Below are 14,630 nucleotides of genomic sequence, written 5' to 3' on the forward strand. Positions count from 1 at the left end.
GACATAGGTGGCGACACACTAAGGAAACAATATGGCTTAGTGACTTCAACACAAGACAAGGAGCCAGGAGGCCTGAGTTCCAATCCTGCTTTTGACAGTGATTTACTAAATGACTTAGGGCATGTTGCTTAATCTCTCTAAGCCGCCTACAGTTTCAGGAAATGTCTGTGTGAATGCAGAATACTAGGAAAGTGTATCAGTGACAGGTGGAACAGTAAATTCAGTGCGCCTTGGCTCCCAGTCCTTTGTTTAATCCATTAGATCAGGTGGTTTTGTGGATTTGCTGTTGCCAAAATAAATGTTAGCATTTAATGTATTATCTGCATTAAACTAGTGGCTCTTGCAGTGTAATTAGCTGTGCTTTTATAGTATTGAGCAACTCCAGCACACTTAGCAAGAATAGATCGTTTTGAGAGCCACTGTTCAGCATGGAGGGCATCCATGCATTATGATGCGTCAGGATGCTGAACGCATGCACATGCGCCCTTCTTGCAGTTATTACAATACACTGACCAAATCTTGCTAAAAATGTTAGTTAAAAAAAAAATGTTTTGTGCAATATGTTTTTGTGTGTATTGACCATGAAATTGGTCTGCCCTTTATTTTCTGTATTCTGCACACTTACTTTTCTAAAAGCTGCCTTTGAACACAGGATTTTTGTCAGTCACTGCCGCCTGTTAGAGGAGACTTACATTGTGTTTTCTTTTGGAGACTTTACGTTTGTTCTTTCTTGTTGTTTTCTTTAACATCCTTTCAATCTGAATGATTTGATATTTTTTGCTCCTTTTGCATAGGAAGATAAGTTTTCTTATGTTTCCTGTATTTTGTTGAAATGTAGGGGGGGAGAGAGGAAAAAATTTTGTTTTTCTAATATCAGGACATCATGTTCTAACTTTCTACATATGCCTAATAAATATTGCAAACTAGTATCCAACTGATTTTAAAATGAGAAACCAGAGCACATATTACAGATGGGTGTTTTATCTCTTTTGACATAACTACAATGTGTTTCTTCTGTAAGCATGTTGTAGGCCAATGAATGAGGGTTACATATTTTTCCCTCTACTACTTGGTGAGAAATGTTTTGACATATTTATTTATTTATATGTATGTGTCTATATGTGCAGCTACATACAAAAATGAGTTAAAATAATATTATTTAGTTAGCACAGTCAAACAGCCAGGAACTCCAGATTTATGTTCCCTTGTGTAACCTTATTTCTGCCTCCTTAGGAGCACAGAGTGATTTTTTTTTTTTTTTAATTTTCAAATTGTATTTGGGAGCAGGTGTTTTATGTACCAAGGAACTGTTTTTAAAAAAACCAACAAAGGAAACCCAGTGTTATTCTAGTGACAGGATTACCCCCTGTGATACTGCTGAGGTTGGTGTTAGCTTGGATGAGACTGGTTATAATCTGCCTATGGGACTAGACAGATTCACCCAGCTGGCTACCGGAGAGCACCTCGCAGTCACGATGTAGCGTTCTCAGCTTTCTCTTCCTCCCCATTCATCTCTATTTTTTTTGTATTGCTGCCCTGCTACCACTCCCAGCCTGCATTGTCCTCTTGGAGACTCTCTCTTAGGCCTCCATGTTAATGAATCCTATTTTCTTGTTAAGTTGCGCAGAAGGTGTGTTTTGGGGGTAGGGGTTGGGGAAGGGGGGTTCAGATCTGTCTTGAAATCTGGTCTTGTGCTGTGATCTTATGCTGCGGATGTATAAAATGAGTTCTGCCATTGATTTCAATGAGGATTTTGCCCAGATGCTTCAGAGGAGCAAGAAGCACAGGCCATGTTAAGACAGTTGTTAAGAATAACAGTGGGAAGTAAAGCACATTTTTACAGATGCCATTTGTTGGGCTCTAATTTAAATTCTCCATCCTGGTGTTACTAAGGGTGAGGAAGTCTCTTGAGTTAGCCTTTTGTTCGATGTAGATCAGAGGTGAAAGGATAAGAAGATCTGACCTGTTTCAGTGTCTGCATCTCTACGTTGCTGACATTGGAGGGGTATATTATTGTCCCGCCTGCAGCAGAAGCTTTGCTTTTTCATTTTCAGCTTTTGTCTCATCTCAGCCATGGAAATACTGTTACGTGCAGAGATCTGCTATGATACGATGACAGAAGTTACTAGAGTTACAGCATTGACTGTACCCCCCAAAGCAAATCAAAATTCTTCTCAAAGATTATGCGCAGCTTGATGCCCATTTCATAGTAAAACTGATGGGCTTTGCATTTCTTCTCATGTAATGGTCTCTAGTAAAATAAATACATGTAGTAAATGCATGGTTCTCTCTCTCTCTATTTCAGGAGTCCTCGATGTATTCACCTACTGTTCTTTAAGGAGCCCCTACTAGGTGTTTCTGGGTTACTTTTCTGAACAAACAGAAAGACGCGGTATTCAAGATGCTTATAAAGGAATATCGTATTCCTCTTCCTATGAGTGTGGAAGAATATCGGATTGCCCAGCTGTACATGATACAGGTTAGTAATGATTCAGTTAAACATGGGTGGGTGTAGACCAATTCATGAAAGTGGAATTTTGGGCTCTGTGGAAAGGAGATGTGTTGATGAAGAACATCATAACCTTAAAGCTGGGGTGTCCTCCTGATTTTAGGAAAAAAAATTAAAATAAAATTTTGAATTCAAACTTATTAGACCATTTTCTTACAGGTTAACAGCTGGAGGTTCTTAGACTGGCAAAATTGCCTTTTTTCCTATTATGAACTTGGGAGGTTTTATTCCTTTGGGTGGTTGTTTCCTGTAGAGGGAAACACTGGGCCTTAACCTTTGAAAAAATGGGATACATTCTGGAGCTACAAAAATCACTCAATGTGTGACTTTTTAAACCAGTGATGTGCACCCTCTCCTGCTCCACGGGCCAGATCCTGTGCATGGGATTGGTTTGCAGGCCAGATCCAGCGCAGTCTGACATGTCAGTGTGATCCCATGTGCTAAATCCATATGGTATGCCGGTGCGATCTGGCATGGGAGGGCCATGTCATCCAGATCATGGGGCTCCTCACTGGTCCAGAAATTTAGTGGCAGGGGAGTAATGGCTGTATTAATTGCTGTGGCTGAGAGAATCATTAACAGTGCCACCACTCTCCTGCCACCAGATTTTTGGACCTGTGGGGAGCACCACAGTGCAGATGGAACGGCTTTGTGAGCTGGTGATTGAATACCACTGTTCCACAAAGTTATGAAAACACATTTACAGTCAATTTGGTAAATTTCGTGACTAAACTAAGCTGACAACATCTGCTTAATGTTTGTGTGTAAGCAAAGAAATAGTGTGTTTGGTTAAAGTGATCTCAGTGATGAGATTGTTTTTGTAATGTCAGTCTTCCATGCCTGTTCCTTGCCAGTTTTGGAAATCCAAATTCCAATCCGAAGAGCAAAATCCTAAAAGTGACATTCAATATAAACATAGTAAAATTAACCAGTCTAATTTCCTTGTCCTACACACTGAAGGAAATACAGAAAGGTCTTGGGGAACAGCATAATATGTGCTGGACATTGGGCACACAGTGGAATTCCATTGGCGTCAGTGGAATTATCGATTACAGTGAGGTATGTGTCTGAGAGTTTTGCAAATTTGGATCTAAAATGACGAGCATGTCAGGTAAAAGTAAGAATCATGAGACATTATTTTTATTATATTGTGACAGTGTCCCTTTTAAAATATTAATGCATTCTTACACCTGATTACCAAAGCTGTGCACAGGAATTTAATTGGCATACAAATTGATGCAATTAAAAAACCCCCAAACCTTTGTTATTAGAATAAGGTAATAAAAAAAAAAATTCTACCAAAGCTTAATTTCTGGGGTGCTTCTGTTGAATCTAAAATGACTTCGCAAAAATGTCAGCGATTTTTAGCATAATTTTTCCCTACATGGATTGCATGTTTTTAAATAAAATAACAAACAACCCTGCTGAGCGGGGAAACATATTAGTTATGCAGAATTACCAGCAGGATCCTGTAGCTAGAGCCTGTCAAAGAACAGTCTCATTAGTGGGAGAGTTTCCACCTGCTCTTAGATGGAGGCAGAGCAGTGGCTAACAGTAAGTTTGCTGCCAGATGTTCATGTTGGTGACTGCGGGGGACAGCGGAAGTCTGCTGGTGTTACTTCAGGAAGCACACATGCTGCTTTTATCAGATTGGTAACAGGCATGTGACTCATTGACCATAACCATTTGTCAAGCGGTGCTTAATGTCTAAGGACTAGGTTGTGCCTGCATGGCATGCCTTGAGCAAGAGGTGCCAGTTGCATCAACCCAGGAGAATACTGACGTGGCCGAGACTTCTCTCCCTTCTGAGTCGCAGCCCATCCCCGGCTTCACTTATCAAAATTTCCTGCCATACCGCATCTTCAGCAAACTGCACTAGTTCAAGACTGGTATTGGCTGCTGTGTTGGAAGATGCCTTCAGCTGAGTCTTTGACCCGTTCCTGTCTACCCGCTCCAGCGGGGAAGTAAGGGAGCATTTGGTTCCTGTGTACCTCTGTGCCCAAGGTCCAGGTAGCTCTCTCTTCTACCCCTTAATGTCTAAGGACTAGGTTGTGCCTGCATGGCATGCCTTGACCCTTAGAGGGTCCTTATTTCCACGTGCTGTGGTGTGTGCATGAGTAGTCCAGGACACTGTCTAACACAAGGAACATCGAGTGCTTTTAGTTGAACACCACTTTGGCTCAAAGGGTTGAGACACTCTTGGGATAAAATTATAAGGTTATATTCTGTTTTTTTAATACAGTTCTCCAAGTGTCCGTTCCATCTCTGCTTTGAAGGTACCAATTGTGTTAACTATCCCTTCCTCGTTCTGATGTGAAAGAACAGGCTTTAGCTTTTGAGAGAGAAATCAGGGCATGCTAACTCAGAAGGAGCAAAGAAGAACACTGCTTTTTGAGCTCCTTTTTTTGAGCCTGAGAAATCACTTAAATTTTTTTCTTTTGGACTTTGTTGAACCCAGAGGAGAAATGAGTTATAACATCTCATTGGTGAGCATATTCCAGAGGGAGCAGCAGACTGAGGTTTCTGTGTATAATAGCAATGTTAAATCCATTTTTCAGCAAAAATGATTTAGAGAAAGACTTTCTCATATTCCAGCAGGATATTGAGCAGCAGTCAGTGAGAGGGACCTATTCTTCCCTTTATTAAAATGTAAGTAAAAGGCTTTATGTAAAAGGCCCTGTTTTTAGATTGATCTATTTTGTAGCATACAGGTTAAATGCTGCACTGGTGTCTTAAGAGTGTGAATAGCTCTCCTGTACTGCAAAAAAAGAAATATGTTGCTTGTAAGAGATTTTGTTCATGAAGAGTGTGTTACTTTTTAGGACATCCTTGGCATCAGGTCAGCAAAGTCTTGTTGGCTTTAATGAAACTTAGACATGTAATTAAAAACCAAGCCCATGAACGTTTGTTGGACAGAGCTTGGATTAATCCTGAGTTTGAAATTAAGCAATTACTAAATGGTTCCCTTAAAATCCTGCAAATCCTTGCTCACATATAGCCCCACTGAAGAAATAGGTAGACTTTTCAAAAGTACCTAAATCCCATGAGACTTAAGCTCCCAGGTTACTTAAATGGTTTAGAAACTTCTGTCTCGGGAGACCAGTTGAAGCAGTTGTGTGAGCAGAGGCATGTGAGTGAAGGATTGCAGGATCAGCTCCAAACACTGGTACTTCTATTTTTATAGAGGAATGTTGTTCCTTGTTCTTCTTCCTTCTCCCTGTAACGATCAACCTTTGCATGGCACCAAAGCTGCTTTTGCTTCTGTTGGAATTCATGACAAAAATTCCCCTTTCCGTTTAATGTGGGCAGGCTCAAACCCTAACAAATAGCAAAAAGCTCTTATGACTGCAGGTCATATACACTGAGCAGGAGCAATGAAAAAATATAGGAGGAGACCTTGGTGTTAGTTCCTAGCTCACCTTGCATCGCTGGGTGTACAAGGCAACGATAAATCATCCCACATCTCCCTGTGCTCTTTAGTGACACTGCTGTGTGAAGTTCCAGGAACTGAGGTGAATTAATTGGCAGCTTCATAGAGGTTTGTCATTTTCCCCCCCTTAATATCACTTCTGTTGCCTCCAGAGAGAATTTCTGCAGACAGCAGTTTCTTCACTTTAAGGAGTACTTATATTCTTCCATAAATAAGTTAATTTTACATTATAGTAATGGGCTTAATGTACCCTTGGCTTGCTTGCAGACTAGCAAATCTGAACCGAATGGTTTTTCTCTATTAGTTTTAAGACTCTATCAGTATCAGTATTTCCATGGGGAACTGCTAGCAAAATGCTCGTGAACACATTCAGATCAGGAAGCCTAGCTGCATTTGTAATAGGACGGTTAAGGCAATGATACTTTGTCATCGACACTCAGTGTCATTGTCCCGGCCATCCTTTTTCTCTCTCATTTGCTATCCAAATTAAAACGCCCCAGTAATTGTGTGTGTTTAGACTCCTAACCTGTAACTTCTCCAATTCCCTGATTTATGTACTGGAATAAAGGGAGCTGTGGATGTACTGCAATACTCTTCCAATTGAAATCACTTTCAGACCCTTTTTTCTAGACAATATGTCTTTAATAGGTGTAATAGGCATGCTCATTCCATAGACCGTTTTGATTTGACCCATCAGCAATATTGTCTGTCTCGGAATGGAGGTGGAAATAGTACCAATGTTGTTCATTATAAAAGACTGGATGGAGAACCAACTGGCAACAAGATTGTTGTATGCTGTGGGGGAGAGTGAGAATTGGGCACTTTTTTGTCTGCAACTGACATTTCTCTTCTCTGCTCACCAGTGGGGATGCTATGTGTGTGTACAGGTGCTCTTTGTGGAGTTTGCTCTTAATCATCAAGGACTAATAGTGTTGCCTAAGTTATCACTACGAACAGTGCGAATTGCAGTTTGATGTGGGGAAACTGTGATTCTTCCCTGGCGGAGGGGAATGCTTCAAAGGACAAAGTGCAGAAGGTATCAAATTAGAATACTTATCCCTGAGGAATAGCTCTTGCCACCAATTGCTAATGGAGGCTTCCTCTCTGCATGGAGAAGCATTCATTTTGGAATACTTACCTGGGAGGAAAGCATGGGAAAAACACCTAGCAAATCTCCTTTGAAGTTTCACCACAAAATAACCCCCAATACTTGTGTTTATAAGGCCTTCAAAGCATGCAAAAAATAAATTGGGGTTGAGGACTAGGACTGTTCTGTTTTTTACTCCTCAGTGTTGCAGACCCTGCCCACTGGTTCTGATACTGTCTTTCTCGTCTAGCCCTGTCTTGGGTTTGCTAAAAACACAGCAGGAAAGTTGTGTGTGGTGGTGAGAGTCAGGATGGCAGTGTTGCCAGTGTGTGTTCTTCCACCCCAGTACTTACTTTCTTTCAGTAAAGTGTGCGTTCTTCTGTGACTTGACCCTACTCACCATAAAGACCATCACACTGTTAGGTAATGGTCAGTCCATGTGGTCTGATAAAGGTCAGTCATCACCGGGTCTTGCATTAGTGTACTTTCTATATACACCTATAAAGGTGAGCTTATCACCTTTGTGACCCTCAGATGAAAGAAGAGAATTCCATCTATTAAATTTTATTTTTAAATCCACATGCATAACTTTTTGTTGTGCATTATAAATATCTCGGTTAGCAGCTTCCTGTGGGTGCCTGTGATGATTTTCTTCAGAAGGCTGTGGGTTGAAGAAGTTGTCTGGATCCTGATGGTTACTTTTTGAAGAAGGAAGGTATTTTAATGTGCAATAGCAACTCCATAAACTAATAAGCATGATACTTTGCACTGCCATATTACTTCTTGGGCCTAATGTGGAGTCCTACAGAATCAATACCTCCTGAAATATGTCAGAATAGTTGGTACCTTTGCCAGGAAGCTCAGCTGAGAATGGGACAAAGTTTTGCAGAAGTGTCTATGTGGAAATAGCAGACTTTATCTGAACTAGAACCTGCTTCCTGATGAGGTTATTAGTTTACCTGAGACAAAGCAAAAGTGATTTTAGCCCTTAGTATTCAAGCCATTGCTTTATAACATGACAGAGTGTTGTGTTTTTTTTTTTTCCTGTTAGGTTTAGATAATGGCCACTGCAAGGTATATGCCATTTCTGATAACTGGTAATAGTGCAGCACCTTCCCTGATGAAAATCCATTTTGTTCTTTAATTCTCCTTGGGAGCATTGGGTGGATGCCAGAGCTTGCTTGGCATGGTCAGAAGTGTTTTTCTATTGCCAGTTAATAATGTTTTCATCTTCCACATTTTTTGGTACGCTGGGAAGGAATTACTGGTAACAGCACATCACTGGGAGACAGCTGAGTAGAGATTATTTCTCCCTCCTCTGCAGATAGGGATTCTGCATTCCAGAAAAACAAATGACTTGTTCGAAGTCTCTCAGAATTGGTGTTGAAGATGGCCTTGGTGCTCAAGTTTTTAGCCCCAGGTGGAACCTGCTAGTTCACACTGCTTCATTTGGGGTCATTCTAAGGAAAGCCATCATTACTGTTGGTGCTGGCAATCTCTGTTTAAAAGTTGACAGCTGTGAAAGCTGCAGCTGGTTCTGGAAAGCAAAGTTACACAAACTTCAGCCTTTTGTCTTCATATCTGAGCTCTCTGGTATTGCTTACCTGCTCCTGATTGCCAAGGAAAGGGATTTGCATTTTTAAAACTACCATTGCATTTGGTACTAGTCAGGCCCATTACTGCTGGCAGCCTTTCAAGGACTGACTAATGGGTGTCTTATTCTCCCCATTCACTTGTTCAGGTTGGATGATGCAGAACAGGGGGGACTTAACATGGGTGAAAACTGAGAGTACCTTGTGGGAGATCTGTTTCCTGTCATCAGCCTGGCATTGTTCAACAGTGCTACGTTTTTAAGGAGCTTCAAGTTGCCATTCCTACCCCATGCTTTCCCTCTGCTGCAAATCAGTCAATCAGGATTGATCTTCTTGACCAGAACCTTTAGTTGCATTCTTTGTCTAGCTTCCTGTGCCAACCAAGTGTGGGGTTTTCCTTCAGTGTCTGTCTGGCATGATGCAGATTAAAATGCCCAAGATTAGACCTGACATGAAAAAAACCCAATTCTTGCTTCTGGAATTTTTTTTCTTATTTTGACCACCACTTGAGATGTTGGCGGTGGAGTTTCTTGTGCATAGTTGGCCATTCAGAGAGTTGACCATTTATATATTAACACTTTGAGAACATGTGCCACCTCAGGATTTTTGTACAATGCTGAGAAGACGTACAGGTTTTCTTCGAGGAGCAAAACACTCGTCTCCTAACTAAGTTGACCTTATCAATCAATTACTTGTACGGCCTTGCCTACCCAAGTAGTTAAAAAAATTAAGTGAGAAGTCTACTGATTTTCAAGCTATTATAGTACATGCATGTCACGTTTTCAAGCTCTTCTCTTATGCTGCCCTAAGGGACTAAACATATACTTTTTAAAATATGAAAGCCCTTAGCTTGAAGAACTGGAGGAAGGCACCAAATGTCACAAGGTTTGCAATAAAACTGAATGAATTGATGACCAGTTGGCATGTATTTAGTGTTTGAACAGCATTACAGAAGTATATAGCATTACAAAAGTATGTGTGTGTATATATGTATATGCATATAGATACACACCTCTGTAACACTATAATACTATATACACGAACACTGTAATGCTATATATAGGGGAGTGAGTGTGTGTGTGTGCGCGCATGCACATACACACATAGTCTCACTGGGAGGCATAATAGCAATGCCAGCTTGGGTCCTTAAATGGTGAATGTTAGGGTGGCTCCTATAGCAGTTGTCTTTACTGATGAGACTTCTGAGGGCAGGACACTACGTTAGAAAGGAGGTAGAGGCAGATGACGGCACAAGGAGGAATTTGAATTCAGGATGGAGGCTCAGCAACTCTTGCAGTGGTTATGATGAGTCTCACAGTAGTTTGTGCCTTTAGAAATGCTGTTCTTGGAGGCCTGCTTTGTGAGAATCCATTTCATATACAGAAAAACAAATTGCCTTTCAAGTGTGGGCAAAACACACATTCCGGTGACGTCCTCAAGGCTCAAAACCTGAAAGCAAGTAATGCAAATGCGAAATCTCTTTTAAACTCTCCCCAGTTCTGTTGTATGTTGGTGAGAGGCTTGTGATTCCTGAATGCTTATGATTGGCAATACTATGTACAGTTTAAATAGTAAGGTGATCTGGTCTTTGCAGAGAGGCAACCCATATTTTCTGAAATTCAGAATACGATTGCTGGTGGGTTGTGGGTGTGTTTTGGTTTGCAGAAAAGCAGGATCTGTTCTGAGTGTCACACTGGGATCCAGAAACCCAGTGTCCCAGTCCCATCTCTGAGCTCATGTATGACCTGGAGCAGCTTGCTTCCCCTGTCTGTCTCAGTTTCTCCATCTGTAACATGGTGATGGTAACTGCTAGGGATGGCAACTTTGGGGAATATTTAATGCAAACATTTTTAAAGAAGAAAAAGCAGGGTGTGAATACAGGTAACATCATCAATTCCGAGTTAAAAATGTTCAGATATTTTTCAAAGATCTCAAAAGGAATCAGGTGAGAGTTATCTTCCAAAGAAACTGATGCTTTTTGGGACATGTAGCACTGGTCCATCAAAAGTATGGCTGGGTGGCTTTGTAAGGCAGAATGATTAATGAATGGCAATGGGAATAGTTCTTAATGTTGTAAATTATTTATAGGCTTGCACAATTGATTGCCCTCCACACATATCATGGTTTGTACCAACAACTGCACAGTCCAGGCCCAATTCTAAATCTAGCGGTACATACAGTGTTTGTACAGATCAGTCTTGCCTGTATCTCTGTGCTGTGTCTTGTGAAGGCCTGCAGCTGACAAGCTAACTCCTTTTTTTAGAATGCATCTATGTTTGTGGCAAAGGTACCAAAGAGTAATGAAGCCAGAGATAATGAAGTGGTATTCATCTCTGCTTTGTGCTGCAATAGCTTCTACAATTCCAGCCTCATCTTCAGAGGCCATGTGTTTGTGTGCCATCGGCATTGTTCTGCTCCTGCTATCTTGAGTATCCTTTTATGATGCTCATCAGATTTCCTGCTGAAAACAAAGAGAGAAGGGTCCTGTGGCCGAGTGATGCAAGGCAGGATATTTTTATGAGTTCTGCTAGCGTGGCACTTGAGAACAGTCCGAACTGTATCTTGACTTATCTGGTTGGGGCTCTTGGCCAGTACAGCTTCTTGAATCTGCTCTCGGAGGGAGCGTCCAAAACCACAATTTTATTTGTCATTGGGTTGTTTGTTTTCTCTAAGCCATGAACAGAGAGTTTGTCCTGGCTCCAGTATTCTGTGTTTCTGGCTCCAGTTAACCTCTGTGCATTATTCCCCTCTGCACCACCATTCAGCATGGAACAGTAAATCACCAGTGACCTCTCCCGTGTCGTAGCAGGAGGGGACAGTCAATTCCAGCAGTGCTTTAATAGACTTAGACGTTCAATAAGGTCTAGAGAGAAGGACGTTGAACTGCTGAAGCTGCATCCTAGGGCACAGCCAGAAGTAATGCAAGGTTTCAGTATCCTGCCTGTTCAAATCCTTCCTTGCATCCTTGTTTCTCTCGCCCTTCAGCATTTCCCAGCTAATCCTGGGTACATCTCCTTTAGCATCTTAAACATTATTAGGGAGCTACATTTTTTGGATTAGCCACTGAGATGGCTCCTCATAGCCGTCACCTGGTGATAAAAAGGAGCAGGAAATAAACCGGGTAATAAAAATCAGTCCTGCCCCATCTTCTGAATTATAGTCATTCCTTAATTGTAACAGCTGTGACAAGTCATGAAGGATCATGGGGCTTTCTTTCTTCCATCACCATTGTGGTTACAAGTGCATGGGTATAATGAACTACTGTTCACCTGGACTTAGCCAGATGCACTCTGATACACAGGTCCTGAGACCAGGGACACCCATAGGCCCCCATAAAGAAGCAGGCTATCAGTGGAGCTCCTCCATCGTTAGCACAGTATAACTTTTCTGTGTGCTCTAACCAGAAGTACAGCACACCAGAAACCACAAGCAGATTCCAGGCTCTGCATTCTTCCCTCTTCATTCAGAAGGAAAATTTCAGGGATGATTTTTCCTGTGTGTTTAATAGTTGCTTAAAGGCAGTGTAATTTTTGTGTTTGGGATACAGGAGCCAACAGCTGCTGAGTTTCAATCCTAACTCTGCCAGGGTCTCAGTGGATGATCTTCAAGAAAGGCCCTTGTTAGGTTTATTTCCATGCCTGTTTTCCTTTCTGCAAAGGGAATAAACAGATCAAGCTTTCCGTGGGCTGTTGTGTAGCTTAGTAAAAGGTTGCACAGTACTGCCAAGGATGACGTTGCTGCATAACTGTATTCAGAGCTAGGAGATATCTAACTTCTGCAAACCCCTTCTTCTTGTAAAGACTGTATCTGTCCAGCCTCTTTGAGTTGCCAAAAGCTCCTTGTTAAATATGCTTGATTTCCCTGTTTGCTGTACAGCCAGCACTAACCTAGTCATCTGCACTGTACTGGCATGTCTTTGAGGGCGAGTCCTGTCTTCCAATTCCTGAACTGCCGGGAAGAAATCCCAAGGTCCCTTCCAACCTTGTGTCCAGCTGAGCCGATGGGCTGACTGTGTTTCAATTTATACCTAGGCAGAGAAGTCTGTGCTCACGGTCTCTGTCCTAATAGCTGATAACATCTTGGTCCTTGTGACTGTCTTCATATTAATAGTGCTGTGTCTATATGACCATCTGCTACAGCAGCCTGAAAAATAGCAGTGTCTTCTGGTGATTTTATTGCCAGGTTTGCCCTGTTTCTCTGTATATTTTGAACTCCATTCATTACCTTACAGCCATCTCTTCCTGGGCATCCTCAGACTCCTTCATCACTTTGACTGGAGAGCAGGAAAGATTGGACAAGCTTTATAGTAAGGCATCTGGGTGAGCATTGATAATCTGGGGTGGGAGGTGTCCAGATACAAACAGTTACTATGTGCTGTGCAGAAAGTGATCAGCACTCGAAAGGTAGGATTTTTAACACGGCTGTCTTTTTGCCTTTACTAAATAAGCCACTAATGAGCGAACAACTTATTTTTGTCCTTAGCAAGGGAATGTTTTCAGACTTCTGCAAACTGTACATTGTGATGCAGGTGGAAGTCCAAATATACTTGATAAGCTTCATGTTCTGATCTTCTGTGTTGTGCAGTCACCTTCCTTTGCCGAATATGTATTAATGTTGTCCCTAAATGTATATTTTTAACAGCACTAATTGTATTAAAGTAGTTTTGCATCATGCATGAAGGATGCATATTACAGTACAAAGGGCACGCATAGGTCTCAGCTGTGGGCACCATGGTTACTGGTGACATCATTTAGTTTGCTATTAACAAAAATGACTTGTGTGCAGCCCGACTGAAGATGGCCTCAACTAAACCCATCGGATTGCTGATGCGGTCCCATTGCCATGGAAACAGATGTTGCAGCTAAAAGTTGCCTGTATCTATAACATGATGCACACTGTATAGGTGCCAGCATGGCCTTATGGCATCTATAAGCCATAGGAGGAGAAGGGGGTGTGATTACTGAAGGGAATGGAAAACATATCTGGCAAGGAAAAATCAAATGCAAAGGGCAGGGAAGAGAGGGGTAGCTGGCCTCCAGCTGTATTGTGACCTGGATGTGGCATGGAATTTGACTGGTCTTGCACAGTACAGAGATCACTGGCAGTATGCTGGTAGGAGAGAAAGCTCAGAAGTACTGATAAACCCCTCTGAGGTGTGACTTGTGCCTAAGGGAGATGGGGAGGGCTGTGGGGAGATGGGACTCCATGGTGCTACTCTTGCTCCAAGACTTGCCAGTTGACCATTAAGCGGCCTACTTGCATTCTTATAAAATGGGAATAATGAGGGAGTTACCTACCTCGTTGCAGGGTCTGTACCTAGACATCAATGGAACTAGTCTGAGATCCTTCCCTGCACATCCTATGTAAACTTCCACAGAGACGGGTTGACCCAGTGGCCAAGGCACGGAAATCGCATCTGGAAGACTTGGGTTCTAATCCCAGCTCTGTCACAGATTTCCAGCATTCAGGTCACTTCTGTTTTCTGTGCCGCACTATCCTCGTTTGGTAAAATGGCAGAATGATGTTTCCCATGCAACCCTCCTGCACTGAGCCTAAGTTTGAGAATGTGTGTAACGGACTCAAATACTATGATGATAAGTGCTGCAGAAAAGCTCCTCAGTTAAATAGTGGCAATTATTAAGTACCATTTAATTTGATCGGTGCAGTGACTTTACAGCAATACAGGTGAATTGGATTGCACATGGAGTATATTTCAAACTTGCCAAGCAAACACATTATTTGCAGATAAATTGATGACATTGGCTTCGATTTTGGTTGTTTCCAAAGACGTCTGCTTTCACTGAGAGCTGAACCTTGTCTGTACCAGTGAAAAGCCGTCTCCTTGTCTCAAATAAGCATGCAAGAGCTAGTCTCTCTCCCATTCCTTCCCCTTTTGACTCTCAGATTTTTCCTCCAATATTAGCCTAATTAGGATGCTTACATTTTAATTGAGTACTCCAGGTCCTTGATGGCACACTGGATGCCTTGTTCTAAAAACCTGGTTTAAGATAT

The 14,630-nt window shown here is 41.8% G+C and overlaps 1 protein-coding gene across 9 annotated transcripts in view; it reads left to right on the forward strand.

Annotated features, from left to right (window-relative positions):
• The window catches only part of PITPNM2 (phosphatidylinositol transfer protein membrane associated 2), a 177,862-nt gene that overhangs the window by 85,521 nt on the left and 77,711 nt on the right, over positions 1–14,630 (forward strand). For all 9 annotated transcript variants that reach the window (XM_090063322.1, XM_090063329.1, XM_090063326.1 and 6 more), the window contains one exon: positions 2,306–2,479. In XM_090063322.1, coding sequence (XP_089919448.1) covers positions 2,402–2,479 — 78 coding nt within the window. In that variant the 5' untranslated portion in view covers positions 2,306–2,401. The remainder of the gene's footprint in view (positions 1–2,305; positions 2,480–14,630) is intronic.

This window comes from Crocodylus siamensis, chromosome 9 (genome assembly GCF_052110815.1).
Source record: "Crocodylus siamensis isolate JL-2025a chromosome 9, ASM5211081v1, whole genome shotgun sequence".
NCBI classification, from domain to species: domain Eukaryota; kingdom Metazoa; phylum Chordata; order Crocodylia; family Crocodylidae; genus Crocodylus; species Crocodylus siamensis.